The sequence below is a fragment of the Osmerus eperlanus genome, chromosome 13, assembly GCF_963692335.1.
Source record: "Osmerus eperlanus chromosome 13, fOsmEpe2.1, whole genome shotgun sequence".
NCBI classification, from domain to species: domain Eukaryota; kingdom Metazoa; phylum Chordata; class Actinopteri; order Osmeriformes; family Osmeridae; genus Osmerus; species Osmerus eperlanus.
This window is the reverse complement of record NC_085030.1, coordinates 5,042,172-5,060,054: the sequence shown is the minus strand read 5'-3', so window position 1 is coordinate 5,060,054 and position 17,883 is coordinate 5,042,172. Positions and strand designations below refer to the sequence as shown.

General features: G+C 47.2%; 2 protein-coding genes across 5 annotated transcripts; one reads left to right on the top strand and one right to left on the bottom strand.

The window, feature by feature from the left end:
• Nucleotides 1-241: 241 nt before the first annotated feature.
• smtnl1 (smoothelin-like 1) lies at nucleotides 242-6,418 on the bottom strand. 2 transcript variants are annotated; one of them, XM_062476658.1, is made up of 9 exons: nucleotides 5,915-6,418; nucleotides 5,141-5,258; nucleotides 3,954-4,660; nucleotides 3,709-3,823; nucleotides 3,431-3,582; nucleotides 1,720-3,256; nucleotides 1,546-1,631; nucleotides 1,365-1,452; nucleotides 242-1,233 (listed from the first exon to the last, which is right to left on the bottom strand). In XM_062476658.1, exons 2-6 carry the CDS (start codon nucleotides 5,219-5,221, stop codon nucleotides 2,863-2,865), a joined length of 1,449 nt encoding a protein of 482 aa, XP_062332642.1. In that variant the 5' UTR covers nucleotides 5,222-5,258; nucleotides 5,915-6,418; the 3' UTR covers nucleotides 242-1,233; nucleotides 1,365-1,452; nucleotides 1,546-1,631; nucleotides 1,720-2,862. The 2 variants fall into 2 exon arrangements, with proteins under 2 accessions (XP_062332642.1, XP_062332643.1); XM_062476659.1 differs by having other exon boundaries at nucleotides 242-1,228.
• Nucleotides 6,419-8,309: 1,891 nt separating this feature from the next.
• On the top strand, nucleotides 8,310-17,795 carry slc43a3b (solute carrier family 43 member 3b). 3 transcript variants are annotated; one of them, XM_062476241.1, is made up of 13 exons: nucleotides 8,310-8,448; nucleotides 10,656-10,979; nucleotides 11,175-11,304; nucleotides 13,479-13,525; nucleotides 13,618-13,694; nucleotides 13,952-14,044; nucleotides 14,216-14,355; nucleotides 14,600-14,721; nucleotides 14,961-15,104; nucleotides 15,535-15,642; nucleotides 15,808-15,994; nucleotides 16,117-16,240; nucleotides 16,576-17,795. In XM_062476241.1, the coding sequence occupies exons 2-13, from the start codon at nucleotides 10,796-10,798 to the stop codon at nucleotides 16,687-16,689; spliced, it is 1,470 nt and encodes a 489-aa protein (XP_062332225.1). In that variant the 5' UTR covers nucleotides 8,310-8,448; nucleotides 10,656-10,795; the 3' UTR covers nucleotides 16,690-17,795. The 3 variants fall into 3 exon arrangements, with proteins under 3 accessions (XP_062332225.1, XP_062332224.1, XP_062332223.1); XM_062476240.1 differs by lacking the exon at nucleotides 8,310-8,448 and adding an exon at nucleotides 8,455-8,592; XM_062476239.1 differs by lacking the exon at nucleotides 8,310-8,448 and adding an exon at nucleotides 10,219-10,341.
• Nucleotides 17,796-17,883: the final 88 nt, after the last annotated feature.

The following is a 17,883-nucleotide window of genomic DNA, read 5'->3' as shown; positions in this document are numbered from 1 at the left end:
AGCAACGAAGGAGAGGCAACACTGCACTCTAGAGGAACAACCTTTAAAAAAAAAATCTGGTCCCCCGCAATACTGTCACATATACAGTAATACTAATAATGTAATAACGTATTTATTCCATACCAAAGTGAAACATAGGGTTTTTTTGAACCTGTAATCTCTTGATCTGCAGTCAAATTCTCTACCACTGAGCCAAGCCTGTATGATTTTGCCAAATGCAAAATTGAAGTGAAAAAGTAAGAAAAATAAAACATTTTTATTGAAGAAAAGAAAAAAAACTACAAAAAACACAAAGCTATAGTTTAAGGGCATTTTATATTGATTACCTGGACATACACCAAAACCCATTATCCAGGACAGAGATATCGAAAAGGACAATTAAAAGGCAATTACACAGAAGAGCTGGAAAGCGGAGAGCTGGCAGTTATCAGAGTGCCATGTTCCCCTCGTCTGTGTGTGTGACCATGTGTCTGCGCAGGTTGCTAGGGTTGTTGAAGTTGGCCCCACAGTGAGAGCAGCCGTAGGGTTTTTCCCCCGAGTGTGTCCTCATGTGGATCTTCAGGCTGCCGTTCTGTGTGAAGCTCTTCCCACACAACGAGCACACAAAGGGCTTCTCCCCTGTGTGGATACGCATGTGGACGTTCAGAGTCGTCTTGTTGACAAACTGCTTCCCACACAAGTGGCAGGTAATGGGAACCTCCCCCGTGTGAATAGTACGGTGCCGCGCCAAATCCGAGCGCCGGTAAAAACGCTTATTGCAGAAACTGCATGCCAGGGGTGACGGATGGTGCTGGGCTGTTCTCACATCCAGACCCAGTCGCCAGCCTTCGTACCGGGACAGGTTTGATGAGGTTGGGGTCATCTCTGTTGAGGCTGCCAGGGTAGTAGCCTGGTCTACATTCCCACTGGCCCCTCCTCTCCTCTGAGCCTCCCCACTGCCCTGCATCCCTGTCATCTGGGTTCTGCTAGCATCATGGCTTTGCTGTGATTGGGAGCCATGGTTGACAGTGTGGATGGGTGCAAGACTAGGGAACCTCTGTGGATCCGGTTGTGTGAAGGGAGAAGAGTTCTCAGGGGCCGCCCACGCCGGGCCTTGGGCCACATCTCCTCCACTGTGGACGCTGACAATACACGGCCCCTCGTTACCCAACATCAGGGAGGAGGGGTTGAGCTCCGGCATTCCCATAGCAACCGACTGTGCCACATTCTCCTCGTTTTGGGACTGGGCCTGATCTACATGAAACAAAAAACATCATAATACTGACTTTCTTTAATTTTTTAACATGTGTGTTTTATCATAGCCTAGTTCATCTCCTTACGACTTTGTGATAACATTTAGCTCCATGTTTCCCAGATTCGTATACCTGCATGCTGTCTGAAGTTAACCTCAGGTCCATCCTCTTCTTTGATTAGGATAACATCAGGACAGTTACTGCTCTCCACATCTGTAGACTGAACCACAATAGAGCGAGAAAGAGATTGTTGAACTGTTCAGCTAGGCTAATCGTTAAGGCAGTGAGTGATCAGATCGGGAAGGCTACCAACCTCGATTTTATTAGTGGTCGGATGTCTCTCATCCTCTGTTATTGTAATGGGACTACTTCTTCCATGGCGGTCTATTTTGTCTACGACTGGGAAAAAGTTTATATAAGTAAAAGTAGTCATCAAACCTCTCTTAAATTCAAAGCCTATTAAGTGCACTGGGACTTGCTTGCCTACCTGCCAGTCTTGAACGTGGTCTACAAAGGGCTTTGCTAAAAGAGAACCGACCGGCCCGAGTTGCGTTCGTTTTTTGAAGCCGTAGGGCAAAGAGCTCACTCTTCATTACTTTCATCCTCGTCCTCAGGACTTCGTTTTCTTTTATGCTGCGGGAGATCTCCAACCGAAGGTCTGCTGAGCTCTCGGAGATGAGCTGACTAATCTCTGCAACGGCTGCTTTCGCAAGCACGTCCATAATCGATGCAAGTTGTGTTTGCACCGATGACAAATACGTCGGCATTGTTCGTGTTGATAGTGTGAAGATATTATAGAAAAACACAAAAATATGAGGACACCCAAGCAACACTACCCATCGAGTAGCCTATCTGCCCTGCTGTACACAAAGCCCTTTCCGGTCATAGCAGAACACTTCACCACCGTAATCCTACAAATGGATGTGCAGCTATAACTAGTAAGAAACGAACGCCGAATCTGCTGGTAACGTAAACACGTACAAGACCTAAAAAAACATGCGGTAATGGGCTCGTGTTCATCGGAAGGTTCGGAGTAAGTCAAATCACATTTCAAATCATAATTTCGTTCTATGGAGATTTGTCTTCAGCAGTGGGCTGCTGTGTCAGAACAGTGAGCACAACCGTGGTTCTTTTTCCGCAGTACTCAAACACTAACATTTTAACGTGAAGTGTTTTTAACGATCTGTTAAATGCTCGTTTATTAGCAATCGTTGGATTTACAAGTATATTGTATATTGAGACAAAGACCAAACTCACAAGACTTCGAGTTTCCTGTGTTTTCTTCTTTGTTGACGGACACATTGTAAATTAAAAACGAATGATTGTCGCTTTATTTGTGACAAAAATACACATCCCACTAGCCTACAAAGTCACAGCATAGTAACGTTTGAAATAATAGCTACATAATAATAATAATAATAATAACATGACACAAATTAAAATAAATCTGGACATGCTTGCTGATTAGACCTGACGTGTCAATTACACACAAACGGTGCTCTAACTATCTAAACAATTTTAGTTTCAAACTGTAAGACTGACATGAAACAGTAGCAAGACAGTACCCTATCCTTGCCGTCTTGGCATATTTATCTCTATTGGTCTTTTGAATTGCTCTGTCTTAGTTGTTCTAAGCCTGTGCACCAACTAACTGTCGGCTGTCTTTCTTCTCATCCTCTTCGACTACCTTCACTGCTGAGCTTCCCTCATCATTTTTCTGGTCCCCAATGAACTCTTTGTCAGGTTTGTCCTCTCTTTCCTGGTCACCGATCTTCCCATTCTCCCCTACTTCTCCCTCTTTCTTTTCAGTGGACATTTCCTCGCCATCCGTAGCCCTGCCACTTTCCTCCCCTCCTTCGTTTGTACTCTTTTTCTCCTCCTCCTTGTCCTTCCTCTCCTTCTCTATTTTGGAGAGGTGATGACACAGGGCCTGGACGTAGGTAAACACGCACAGAGGGTCTGGCCTGTTCCCCATCAGGATCATATCAGCCACCTCCAGCAGGGGGCAGCAGTCAGCCATGGACCTGATGGACGGCAAGACCCAAAGCAGAAGAGAGATGAGAGGGGATGAGCAAAACAACAACATTAGAATAGGATGACTCTTCTCTCGTTCGCACAGACCATCTCTCTCCCTCTGTCTGTCGCGCTTTCATGACACAAACTTTCCTCCACACGCGGAAACAAACTGAGCGCCATACTCTGCTGTCTTGAAGGCCAGAGTAAAGTTCTTCTCTCTCTCTTCTGCCTTCAGGGTGGAGAAATCAAAGGCATCCGGGAAGAAGCGATGCACCAGGGCACAGAACGCCAGCCCGTCACACCATGACGATGAAAAGTTCTCTATGGATACACCCTGAAGAGGGGGGGGAAGATGGAAAATGGAGGAAAGAAAGAATATCACATCTATGTCCTGTGGTATTGATGTCAACAGGCGGCGAGTTCAAAATGCAGAGTCTAAGTGATGTGATTCTGAGATCACCTCGTAGTTGCGTGTTTTGTTGCGACACCACTGAAGGATCTTCTGTTTTATCGACGCCCCGCCTGCCACCGCCGCAGCCGACTTCTGCAGTTTGAAGTTACGAGAAATTGGCGTCCTGATAAAAATAAATAAAAAATACGATCATATTTGTTATTTATATTGACATCCCTACCATGTAGGTTTCTCCTATGCCAGCTAATCGATAGTATATAGTTTGTGCACCTAATAGGCTGTAAAGAGCTTACTCAGGTGCTCCTTGCTGGAACTTGGCTATGATGTCCTTTTTGGTGGACGGCCGGACAGAGCGGGCAGAGGAGCGGGGTCGGGATAGCGAGACGGGCGCAGAGGCCGGAGTGGCAGGGGAAGGACACGCCACGCTTTTTCTTTTCGCCTTCCCTTGCTTCTCTCCCTCCTTGATCTTCCCCTTCTCTTTGACCTGCCTGTTCTTGGTGTCCGATCCCTTCGCCCCCTCTGTCTTCCCCGGCTGTGCTGTCTCCTTATCCTCCTCTCCTTTTCCCCCATCCTCCGTTTTCCCGTCTGTCTTGTCCCCTGCCTGTTGGGTGTTGTCTCCCCCGTCTTTATCCACCTCTTTCCCCTCCACTCCCTCTTTCTCAATCTCGGCTGTCGTGACCACCTCTTGCCCTTTGCTATTCTTGTCCTCCCTCTCCTCCTCTCCCTTCCCCGCTCTATTTCCAATCAGCGTTTTGGGACTGTGTGTCTCCGATGTGTCGGCATCAGGGTTTGCCCCCCCCCCCTCCTCCGCATCTCTCCCCGCCTGGCCACCATCGGACTCACGCTCCTCTGGATCTCCATTACCAGGCTCCGGGCCTTCCTCCGTTACTGTCTCTCCACCGGCCTCCGCCCCCTGCCCAGAATCCCCTCCCACTGTGTCCTCCAGCACGGACGCTCTGTCAGGGTTGGCCCTCTCGTGGACTGGAACTTCACCCTCTGTCTGAGAGCAGAAAGAGAGAGAGTGTGTATGTGTGCTTGTACCTGTGCGTGTGGCGGGGTGTGGCGGGGGGTGGCGGGTGGGAGGAGAGTAGAGGAAACTGTCATTATTACATTAACTTATTTGATCATAATAACATAGTTACTTCAAATGCCCTAGATCTTCACTGGTCTTTCAGAATGGAATAGCATTGGAGCTTACCGCAAGTGACGTTACATTATTACAAATGCTGCACTCCAGGAATCAAGGTGTCACACCAGGTCATGACTTGGTAGTGACTCGTCAGCAGAAATAGTAGAGGTGTCCGTGGAGAGCAGTGCAACATTCTTCATCAGCATTTGGCTGTGGAACAGGTGTTGCCCAGCTCTAACGCATGCTGTCTGTACCCCCCATGCTGAAAATGCCATAGCTGATGTTGTATGTATGCGATGTAGCTAGGCTGTGTCAGTACTTTTCGCAATATGTAAGTGCTAGCTAACCCACCTGATTGTTATTGTTGTTATCCGTCTGGTTGGCTCCATGGTCACTCCCGGAATCCTTCGTGTTAACTAATACTTCATCCATGATTGGTTTGACTTCCTATGTATTTAAGTCCACCTTCCTTCGAGAGAAGCAATACATGTGCAAATAAAGAAAACGTCAAACCAGATTACTCTTTGCTACCAATGTGCTTTCATGGCTAACTCGATCCATCTATTGTGTCACATGCTCTCCCTGTTGTCTCACTGTCTGCCTCCGAGTTTCGGTCTGTTTGTTGCTCTGTTCCTTGCTCTCCCTCTTTCCTTCTCTGTCTATCTCTGTCTCTGTCAGGCCTGTCTGGTGTGTCGGTTAGAAGATGCCTCCTGCCCCCTCCAGCCTGGTGAAGATTCCACGGCACTTAATATGACCTTTCCTACAACACTAGGCTCCAGGAATAGAACCAGTGACATAGGCACAGCCCAATTGCCAGGACAGCTGCAACTGCTATGGAAACCAGGGGTACACACACACAAACACATGGACAAACACATAAACACGTACCAAATCATATCTGTCTCAAGTGAAACCTGGGGGATTCAAAACCCCAGTCCCCAACAACTAAACTTAATGACCCGACCAAATAATTGCACAGACTACAGAAATAGACATAGGCACAGTTAAAAGTATCAATCTTGACTGACATCCTACTGGATGTTTTTCTCTCACACACACACATACACACCCAAACAGAATAATGGTGAAGCATGAGCAGGGCTGTGTCATCGATGCAGTCCTTACCTTGAATGATGTCTGCAGCACCATCCAGTTCGCCGTGTTCAGTATCTGTGTATCCCGGGCAGTGACCAAGCTCTCCCACTTCTCTCTCTCTCTCCTGTGTGTCTTATCACCTTGCTGTCTTTCCTTTACTTTGGCTCTCTGTCCTGCGTTGATAAACAAAACTGTCCAATGAGTCAGTCAGAGTGAATTTGCACGATCTCGATTTACAATGTCCCCCTTTATGCCATTTGTCTCTCTTCCTCATTCCTTACATCCCTCTCTTACTCTCTCTGTGTCCCCCTGCCCCTTCACAAAGAAGTGTTAATATCCTACCAGGTCCAAACAGCATTGAAGCTATATATACACACACACACACCCCCTCAACCAAAAAATCCACAGTGTCCCTCCTTCAGTCCATACTCTCCTCAACTCATGGCTCCCTAAACATCACATCTTCTCCTTCAACGCAAAACAGATGGCTTTAAAAATAAACAGCTATCTATCTTCCCCCCATCTTCTCTCCCTGTCATTAGCTTTCCCTGCTGCCTCCCCTGACCCTCTCCTCCACTCTTTGGAGACTTACTGGTTGCAAATGATGTCAACACCTTCTTATGTATGTCTCTCTAGTACATTTGATCACTTGGCCATGTCTGTGTGGGTCTATTTTGATAGGACAACATAGCCCACTGAAAGCCAGATCTTTTCTAGTTTTGAGAGACATTATACATCATCGTTCTTGATTACCTCATCCTTCTTAGTATCACTTGACTTTTTAACATGTGCCTGCTAAAGTAGTGTACGTTAGTCTGTGGGGCGTGTTTGTGTGTCGGGTGTGCATGTGGGACAGCGAGCTTGAGAGAGAAAACCAAAGGGAGAGATTAGGACTGAAGATCATTGTTATTTCTGTCTCTGCTGAGAGATCGTCACACACTGTGCACATGTTCCATGACGAGGTGTGATCAGCACTCTGTCTGTAGCACAGTATCTCTGCCCTGACCAAAAGTGGTCCTTTCGGTAATAATTCAAAGAATTATCTGTGAATATTTATTCGTGTTGAAATAATAAATGACCCTAAAGAACCCTAGTCCTAGTGAATGTATTTTTGCTTTAGCAGTAAACTGCCACTGGGTAGTGGTGTTACATACAAGTGGTGAGATTCTGTTGACCATCAGCGTAGCCAGAGCAAGATCAGCAGCACCAAGCCAAGCTGTTCATTAAGCAATACAAAAAATTGACCGCGCAGAACAACTTGTGGGAGCCCTGACAACACACACACTCACACACAGATTAACATAACATTGAGCCCTGTGTTGAGGAATTGCTTTCATCACTAGCCTTGCCATCTTCCTAAAACTCATCATCCTATTCTGCCACGATTCAAAACTTCGAGAAGACCCCGCTTGAGATGAGATGCCAACAAGGCATCTCATCTGTGCAGAAAGAGATGGGGACAGAGAGGGAAAGAGAGAAAGGAAGAGAGAGAAAAAGGGGGGAGGGGAAACGGTGACAAGAGTCAGGACTTGATGTGTGGCATCTGTGTACTTGTAGGCTTCTTGAGTCACTGATGATGACAATGTTTCTGTGAACAATATGAGTGTGTGTGTACTTGATGAGGCTGGCTGCTGCCGGTGCAGGTTTCCTTATGAGCTGCTGTCTGAGGAGTACCTGACAGAAGCTCCCTGGAGTGAGCAGGCTGAACTGTTGCATTTAAGAATCAGTTCAGGCTCAGGTTTGGCTGACTTGGCCAGTTCAGGCTCAGGTTTGGCTGACTTGGCTGGACCCTGGGGAGAAGCATTTTCATTAAGGTGAAGTAAAGTGTGAGCTTACCCCAGACAATGCAGCTGGTCTGTAGTGAGCAGGGTGGTATGGATGGAACATCTGGATCCCCAGAACCTTTTTGCAGGCCCACATCTTTCTCTTAAAATTTAACATTATTCAGTGGTTGAGAGTATAGTATATATCAATAATAAATACCCACAAATATTTTTAGTTGAGTTCGCAATGAACGGCCACTGGGTGGTGGTGTTATACAGGCGGTGAGATTCAGCTTTGATGTTTCTTCTCACCAAAGCTTTAATGATTGCCCAAATTTTGAAAGTTTGTTAGTGAGTGAAAAATAAATAGTTTACATGTAAGAAATTATTTGATAATTCATTCCTCTTTGCCTATTTGATCTTTAATGTACAAAAATGAATAACATGTTTGTTTGTTTGTTTGCTAACATTACAGTTGAACCATCTGCTAGCAGCTAGCTTGTTAGGGCTGGATCGATCCATTGTCACCACTTTGTAGACATTGTTTAAGGCATGGTTTTATGCCCTTGACAGGAGGATCTTCCGTGAAGCTTTAGTCAGGTATGAGATGTAGTAAAAAAAAATCACATGATTCTATATTATTATGCCCAATTGTTGTTGTGAAATCTAGTGACTGACGCAGAGGGCGGCAATCCATCAATCTGACTACCCAGAGGCTTGTTACACTTGAACAGCTAGTTAGCCCGGTGGTGCGTCTGATGCTCTCTCTACTGTAAGCTACGTGCCAGACAGAGGCGAATGGTATGTATGTGGGAAGGAGAGGAAGGGTAGGTGCTTGGGTGGGTCTTGTCATTTTTCCTTTCCGTTTCTAAAGGCTCGCTTAGAATAGCATCAAAAACATCATGGTTTGAAACAGCGGATGGAGAACACAATGAAAACGGCAAGGTAAACTGCTTTGTTTCATGTAACCAGAACATAGGCTATAGCTACTACTCAAAAAGCGGATTAAAAAAACCCTCTTCATTTAAGGTCGTTTATACATCGTTTCAGGAAATCATTCACCCGAAAACGTTAAAGGTTGTTTAACCCAACTAAAAACTAGACCGAGTTTAGTTAGTTTACATATTAGCATACGGAAGCAGAGACGAGCTGAAGTTTAGCCTACTAGTACATAACGTTGCTTCCTCTCTCAACTGTCAAACATTTCTCCATGGTCTTCTCCCAGTGCTGCCGTACAGCATACTGCGAGGTTTTAACTGCATGACCCGAGACGAAAGCGTTAGCTCGCACTGACACATGCGCCTTGCCCACGCTAGATATCTGATCAGTGTATGCCGTCTGTGCGCGTGTTTGTTATGTGGCCATGGCTTTTTTCGATAACTCGCCCCCGCTTGCGTATACGGAGGTGATGAAGTAATATGGATGTCATGAGGCTGTGTTGTCATGGTCACTGGAATTACTGTGTGGTTACTGGAATTACTAATGTGTGTGTGTTGGGGGGGGGGGGGGGGGGTCATAATAAATTACAATAGTCATAATAAATCCCTCTGTAGATGACAAGAATTTCCTTAGGGTTCCCCATCATGAACATCCAGCTTGTAAAGCGTCATTTTCAATTATAGACTTGTTAGACTCCAGTAAAGCAACCAGTCAGTGACCGTTTCCTTAAAATTCTGAGCATCATCTGCTGTACGCTGTCTCTGGTCCATCTACATCTGTAGGAGTTCCTTGTCCTTCGTTCACCGTCACCGGGTCTTCGTGACTCCAAAAAGAGACCTTGAGTTTTGTGAGAGGAAGTGAGACAGAGAAGAGTATCCCGTGGTTACGAGCAAGTATAGCCCAAATTCGTAGGAAAGTGGCACCAGCACACATTACCGAAAACATGCTGATGTAGGCCTTTGGGCTGTTGACATCAGTCCAGAGAATGGGGGGGGAAGGTGGATTTCATACAGGGATGTCATCTCTAGTTCAAATTAGTTCTCTTTTTTTCTCTGTGAGCATGATGCTTTTGACATGTGTCCTCAGTCACAGATTTGAGGAAGAGCTGGGGTTGGGCAAATGGATCTTGTGATGAGAGGTGTAAAATAGAAATTCTAAGGTCTTGTGCAGATAATTTTTAGCTCGCTTGCATCATCCTCTCGTACCCTCTGAAAGTGTTACTCTCAGACTATGGACAACACTACTCGTGCATCCAACACATAGCAACCAGACCATAATGTTCCTATGCAAAGCCTAGATACTAATGTATGTTTTGAAGCAATGGTTTGTGTGTATAGGAATAGAACAAACTTTATTCCAGGCATCCAGCCACAGTTTTCAGCCAGGCTTCCTGTTGAACGGACTAGGCCCATCGCATACAGTTCATTCTGACTGAGTTTTTTTTGGTGTGTGTGTGTGTAAAAATGTAGGTTTAACTTTTGACACTAGCGCCTTGTTCAAATACTGTGTTGAGGTCAGGGCTTGTGTTGCTGCTGACCTCCCTGCTCGAGAAGAGGGAAGAGAGGAGAGGAGGGATGGAAGAAGAGAGAGCGCAGGGGGATGTGGGCAAGGGGAAGGACGGATAAGGAGGGAGGAGACTAGGGCAAATGAAGGAAGTAGGGGCCTGCCTATAAAAAGAAGTAGAGTGCAGAGGGAGAGGGAAAAGAGAGGAGGACTTGTGTGACAGAGTGCCTGTGTGGAAACTTACAGAAATAAGTGAGTATGAAAGTGTGAATGGTGGGCCATATTTGTGTCAGGGAAGTGGATGGTGAAATTGAGTTTTGAAATTGAACACACAAACACGTGCCTTTTTGTCTTGTGTGGGGGTATGTTTAATACATGTAATCTAAATATGAAGTATTTTGGTATGATTGTGTGTTTCATCTTCTTTTGGCATCTTAACTTGGTATTTGGGCTTCTTTGTATGTTTCTGTTTTATTTAGTTATGTATTGGTCCAGGTTGCACGATACTGCAATAAATATAATCCTAAAATAATAGCGCTAAAAACAATGTTTTTCTTGCCTCGCAGGTTAAGTGAAGCCCGTGAGAAAGCCTGCGGAGGAGAACCAAGAGCCTGACAGTACTGTGTGCTGGGAGAGCGCTGCGTGTGGCGTGTGTGCCTCTCGATCGTCCCGCGCGCGTGTGTGTGTTAGTGTGTGTGAGGGCAGCATGCTGTGCGAGGGTGCAGCGGGGGTCCGGCGCTGGCTGACCCTGGTCACGGGCCTCCTGGAGTGTCTGTGTTTTGCGGGGGCTGTGTTCGGCTGGGCCTCCCTGGTCTTCGTGCTGAAGACGGAAGGCTACTTCAGCTACTTGTGTGTCAACGCCACGGGCCTCAACGGCACACTGATCACAGGTCAGTGGATCCCTCTGGTCGGTTGATTCATGGAGTGTTAATCAGACATTTTATTGATCAGACAGTGTGCCGTTTAGCAGATTTAAGTCGACAAATAAGAATACGTGCGGCACATTGCTTCAGTAAACACGTAACATAAGGACCAAACACACACACACACAGACCACATTCTCACTTGTCCATCCTGTCCACTAGACTGCAGCGAGCAGGACGAACAGTTCTCGCTCATCTTCACCATTGCATCCTTCATGAACAACTTCTTGTTGCTGCCCAACGGCTTCCTGTTCGACCGCTTCGGTACCATGGTGGCCAGACTTCTAGGAATGTGAGTGTGCTTGTTTCACCTGGTCTATTCAAATCACCTTCATGGAAACTGATGTTCCAAGCCTGCTTTAAACAAGCCACACCCAATATGTTGACACTTTATTACTTTAGCTGATGCTTTTATCCAAAGCCACGTACAAATATTGCATGAAGTAAGTACAGCAGAAAATAAATGATCACAAGTGCACCTTTTGTAACGCCGTGGCTACACCAAGCACGGAAATGTTGCCTTGCGGACGCAGTGTGGACTCAGCAGAGTTCTAATACATTGTAAGCAATGGCTACACCAGACGCGAAAACGAAATTTCTGTGCGGAAATTTCCGTGCGGAAAATGTATAAATAGACTGGCTTCTATTTTTATTATTTTCCGCAAGGTTTGCGTGGCCCTTTTTACATAGTCTGGTAAACAAACACAGAAAAACAGATAACGGATTCATCTTAAATGTAAATCTTTGACGCGTCCAGTGTAGCCGGCTAAATAAAAGATCCGCTCCGTGAACGTTCTTTTTCCGCGCGTCAGAATTTCCGCGCTTGGTGTAGCCGTAGCGTAATGGTGTAAATAAGCTTTGTGTAAAGTTAGTAAAGATCAAAATATTATCTTTTATTTGAAGTCACTTTAAAAAAAATAGTCTGTTGAAGCCATGGGATGGGAATCAAGTAGATTAAATTAAAATCTTAAATAGAGAAACTTGAGGACTTATAAGTCCTCAGTTTTAATTCGATTTCACGCTTGTGTGCGTTAAGTAACAGAAAGCTGAGGAAGCCTGTAGCTCTTATTACTAAACTAAACACAGTGAGCCAGCCACTGATCATACACAACACACTCCTCTCTGCCCTGCCTTTCCCAGTCCAACCCTCCCCTTCCTCCTCCTCCCCCCCCTCCCCCTCCTCCTCGTCCTCTCCCTCCTCCCCCTCCTCCTCCATGGCCTTCCTCTCTGGCTGTCTTCCTTTCTCTGGTGGCTAGGCTACGGAGGAAACCATGCATGTGTCCCGATGCAACTCTTAAACCATTACTATGTGTTTTGGGGCTCAAATTCTCTCTCGCGCTCTTTTGTTGTCTCACTCTCTCTTTTGTCTCCCCCTTCTAATTGTCTTTCAATCTCCCTCTCAATGATTTGTCTCACTCCTTTTTTTCTCCCTTTCTCTATCTCGGTCACATCCTGGTATTTCCTCTAAGGGATTATCATGCCTCTTCACAATAACAGATGTGGATTAGTACTGTGGGACTATGGAAAGGAAATAATTCTTCTGTCTGTCTGTCTGTCTGTCCGCCTGTGAGTGTCTGACTAGAATAATTATTACATTATTACAGAGAGAGAAAGAGAGAGAGGGGAAATGGAAGGGTGTCTGATTTCTGTGAAAAAGACCATTGGACACAGTGGAGATGTTTTCTGGGGCTAAGGGGTGGTTGCTACGCAGAGCCAAGCACTGCAACGCTGGCAGGCTAGGAGTGGAGGCCTGACAACCCGCCAAGAAGACCTAGCAACAGACAGGGATAGGGAGAGAAAGGGCAGGGAAAAGAGGGATTTTGTTGCTGAGTGAGGGGGATAAAGGTTAGGGAGGGAGATAATGAAAGTAATGGGGGGGGGCTGGGGAGAGGGCTGAAAGCCTACTTGTGGATGAATATGTGAATGCGAGACATGTTCAGGGTGTGGCTGAGTCGGCAAGGTTGTTGGGGGTCAGCCCAGGTTAATGTGGTACAGACCCAGATAATGACCCAGCCCTCCAGAACCTCCCTTTGACCCCCCCCCCCCTCCCCCAGATCCACAACAACAACAAACCCTATTGCGGCCCAAGCCAGTCCATGTGTTTTCACTGAGGGTGGAGGGGGAAATTAAAAAAGGAGGAATGCAAATAGACGGGAGAGGAGATGTGGAAGGAGGGGGACGGGAGGAGGGGTGCCCATGGGAAAGTGAAGGAGAGGGGAGGAAAAACAAGAGTTAATGTAGGGTAAAGGCTGTTTAAACAGAGAAGGGGGGGGAGGCCGGGGAAGAGCGGGGGGGGCAAGGTGGCAGAGAGGGCTGGCTGGGCGGGGGGGCTCAAGAAGCACCTCAGCTCACCGAACTTGGATTTCGAGGAAGCTAGCCTTGCATTGTGAACTACATTGGATTGGAATAGTCTTACCTGTATGAGCCTGGTGGAGATGCTGACCTCTGCTCTGTGCTCCTCATCAGATCTCTCTACACCACCGGGGCTGTTTTTGTGGCCTTCTCCAGTTCAGGTGACCCCCTAGTTTGTCTCCACACTCCACCACTGACTGATCGATAGTTTTCCCCCCAGTTTTTTTATATCTCTTCTTTTTGCCTCTCTCAGAGCTGGCCATCCTCCTCTTCCCCGCTCTCTCCTTGATTGCCGTGGGAGGCATCCTGTTCCTGGTCACTAACATGCAGGTCTGTCTCCGTGGAAACCAGGCCCACGCCAGCCTTGGGGGAGGGGGGGTGTTGTTGGGTTGTCTTGTGCTTCAACAAATGGTCATCCCTGGGGCACGCGCACACACACACACACACACACACACGCTCCATACAGCTTGGCCATGTGATCCCGAGGAATGTGTACAGTACACACACTCCTGGATGATCCTAAACATGAACTCCAGTAAGCTCCAGTAACGCTGTGCTTGTGTGTGTGTTCCCTGTGACCCTGTTAGGTAGGAAACCTGTTTGGGGCTCATCGCTCCACCATCATCACCCTCTACAATGGAGCCTTTGACTCCTCCTCTGCCCTCTTCCTTATCATCAAGGTAAAGACCCCACACACACACACACACATCGAAATATTTGGCTTTCCCAAGGATGACACCAGGCATTTTGAATATTTGGACTAAGGCCTGTCTCTGCCTCTCTCTCTCTCTCTCTCTCTCTCTCTCTCTCTCTCTCTCTCTCTCTCTCTCTCTCTCTCTCTCTCTTCATAGCTGGTGTTTGAGGCGGGGGTGTCTCTCCGCGCCTCTTTCCTCTACCTGGCGTCGTTTAGCGTCATCCATCTGCTCAGGACTTTCCTCCTTCTGCCCACGAAACACATCCCTTACCCTCTGCCAGAGGGCTACAGATATGGGTAGGTACCAGGGTCACATCATCCACCTGTGGACCGTAGCATGCAGATGTAGGTCGGTACTGGGGTCACATCCTATGTTCTGGTCAAAGGGCTAGTGGACAGGAGAGATTTATATTGCATTTGATTAAAAAACTATAAGCCAAAACAAGAACTCCCGAATGTAACCCCAGAATGTGTTACGGTGCTGCTGTGTGCTGTGCCTGCTTGACCTCTGACTCTAACTGGCGTGATGCTGTCCTGCCAGGATGACCTGTGGCCAGACCAAGACCTTCACCCCTGCGCGGGCCTCTTTTGACGGCGACATTCCGAGCCATGCTGTCGACGAGCAAACCCCAATGCATAAGGAGAGCGCATCAACAAACGACGGTGTGTGTGTGTGTGTGTCTACATTCGGTTGACGTCCGTGTGAAAGAACCCTTTCTTCGACGTCACGCGACCTGGAATCGTCAAATACCGTTGCGTATCCCTTTCTTTCGTTTTCTCCTCACATTTTCCCGGGTCTCTTTCTCTTTCCCTCTCTCTCTCTCTCTCTCTCTCTCTCTCTCTCTCTCTCTCTCTCTCTCTCTCTCTCTCTCTCTCTCTCTCTCTCTCTCTCTCTCTCTCAGAGCGGAGTTACAAGGACTGCGTGCTGTCCAAGTTCTTTGTGTTCCATCTGCTGTGGCTCTCCGTCATGCAGCTGAGACACTATCTGTTCATCGGCACCCTCAACCCCATGCTGCAGAGGCTGACGCAGGGAGAGCCCTCGCTTGGTTAGCACGCGCGCACACCAACGCACACAATGCTAATTCACACACACAAGCATTAACTGACAAACACGGGACGATTCGTGCATTGAAGGTTTCACGCATGGTTTCACGTACGTGCTCGATTTAAACACACACACACACACACGCACAGACAGACACACAAAAGCAAAGATAACCTCACATTTGTCACATTCAACGCTCAGTCATATATTCATGCAATGGCGTGCATTGAAATGTACATGTGTACTAATGTATGCTCACATTCAAAGGGGTGAACTCAAATTCACCACGTCCAAAGTATCATATTGCAAACGGAGGTGGAGGATACAACTATTGGAGCAGAGTTTACAGTGTGTTTCCTGCGTGTGTGTGTGTGAGTTGCTCTCTCACCTCCTCTGACCCCCCCCCCCACTGGTTGTGTTTGTCCCTGCAGTGAGCACGTACATCAATGCGTTTGCGCTCACACAGCTATGTGGGGTTCTGTGTGCTCCCTGGAACGGCCTGATCATGGACCGTCTGAAAGGGAAGCCCCTCGCCTCGGGTAGGGGAGCCCCAAAACACACATACACACACGTTGTAACTGTTTGCCAACCATCTCCCGGGGTCGTGTTATCTAACTGTTTCTGTTTGTGCATTCTGGAGAAGGGAGCGTAAACGCTGGAGGTTACCGCTTATCTTATCAGTGTCCTGGTGTGTGTGTGTTCAGGCGAGAGTGAGCACGAGGCGGACCTGCGTGCGTCCGTGCTCTCTCTGTTCCTGACGGCGCTGCAGTGCCTGCTGTTCTCCCTGTGTGCCTCCACGCCCCTGCTGCCCCTCCAGTACCTCACCTTCATCCTGCAGGTGCTCAACCGCTCCTTCCTCTACGGGGGCAACGCCGCCTTCATCAGCATAGCGTGAGTCTCACACACACACGCGTGCTCTCTCACAGATACACTCACAGGCACACTGACACGTGTGCATGGGCCCACGTGGGCACACTCTAACCTGGTTGTCTTCTTTGTGTGTGTGTGTGTAGTTTCCCCTCCTGTCACTTTGGGAAGCTGTATGGCCTGATCATGGCCTTGTCAGCGGTGGTGTCTCTGCTGCAGTACCCCTGCTTCGCCCTGGTCAAGAACGTCCTGGGAGGAGACCCCCTATACGTGAGTGGACCTCCCTCACCACCTGAGACTGGAAGAGAACTCGCCTAGCTAGCCACCCACGCTGTCGTAGTCCGGTCGTAGTTTTAGTCGACGTTTTGAATATTTCGATTTGAATTTCATCTACTTGATTCCCATCCCATGGCTTCAACAGACGAAAAAAAAAAAAAAGTGACTTCAAATAAAAGAGAATATTTGGATCTTTACTAACTTTACACCATTACAAAAGGTGCACTTCTGATCACGTTTTTTCTTCTTCTTCTCTCACGCTCTCTCGTCCTTTGTCTCCCTCCAAACCCTTCTCCCGTCCTCTCCTCCCCCTCCCCCGCTCCGCGCAGGTGAACGTGGGTCTGACTGTGCTCACCCTGACCGCCTTCGTCCACCCCCTCTGCGTGCACCTGCACTGTCGGCGCCTGGCCGCCCAGAGGACCAAGAACGCGCGCTCGTCCTAGACCACGGTGCCCCTCTCCTCGACAGGAACCACGCACACTCGACGCTGCCCCTCGCCCTCACACACCCCCGTTGCCCGTTATCTGGTTATCTGCGATTGTAAAAAAAAAAAAATCAGGATGTGATTTGCTGCCTCAGGGGCCAGATGGAAACCAGACTGATGTTTACACTTTGCTGATTGCTGCCATTGGTGTTCCAGCCTCCATTGTATCTCTCCATATGCACTGTACATTCCCGACCCCTGTTTTTACCTACCCCAAAATGTTGTTTATTTTTCTCCTTATTATTTTTCTCCAGGTATGTCCTTACATTTTGTCTGGATGTATTTCAGTGTACCATAGGCATTACTATACACACAGAACACTTGACAGGTATATGTGGCCTCGTCTACATAGCTCAGCTTAGTTACCTTCTCCGAAGGTACTTCCTGAAGTAGGTGTTCTCAGTAGCTCTGAGCTCAAACCGGAGGGTTGAACTCTACTGTATTTAAGTTGATATAACTATTTTGTATACGTACTGTGCATCTACACGGAGAAACAGCAGTGTGGCTGTTAGTGTTATGGGTGTGAAAGTAAGGTGTGCTACTTTGGTAAAGATCTTCACGCACCAGTAAGGTTTTTTTTTTGCATATTCTGAATGCAAAAAAGCAGATCAGAGAAACACTGTCTTGACCTCATTTGCTTGCCGCGGTTGTGGTTTCTACTCGTCTGTTTCTTGTCATGACAGGCACATGTGTAACCAATGTGCTGCACAGGTCTGCCACCTCCTGGCCATAGTGTTTACACCCTTCTTGCTTGGTTGTCACCAGTTCAACAGTGGGCCTGAAGAGAAGATCTTATCACGAAGGTAGATTGTAAGGGCAGCATGTTTTGTAGCGAAATATTTCATAGAATGGCGAATATTTACCGTTTGTATTGAAACTATGAATCATAAAGGGACCGGTTCACAGTCACAGTAGGCATGTGATGCTGTAAACATGCCACAGGGACAATTGCATGAGCTTTGTATAGGCTATGTCAAAAGTGCCAATCTACATGTATTTTTTTTTACCTCACATTAATGTGCTGAAAAAGCAAAGACATTTATAAACTCCCATTTTTTTGTTCAACTTTGTGTATTATTGGTCATTGGGAAGGACAGTGTCCAACAAGACTTTACAAGCACTAGTAGCACATGTATTACAATCTTATAAAATG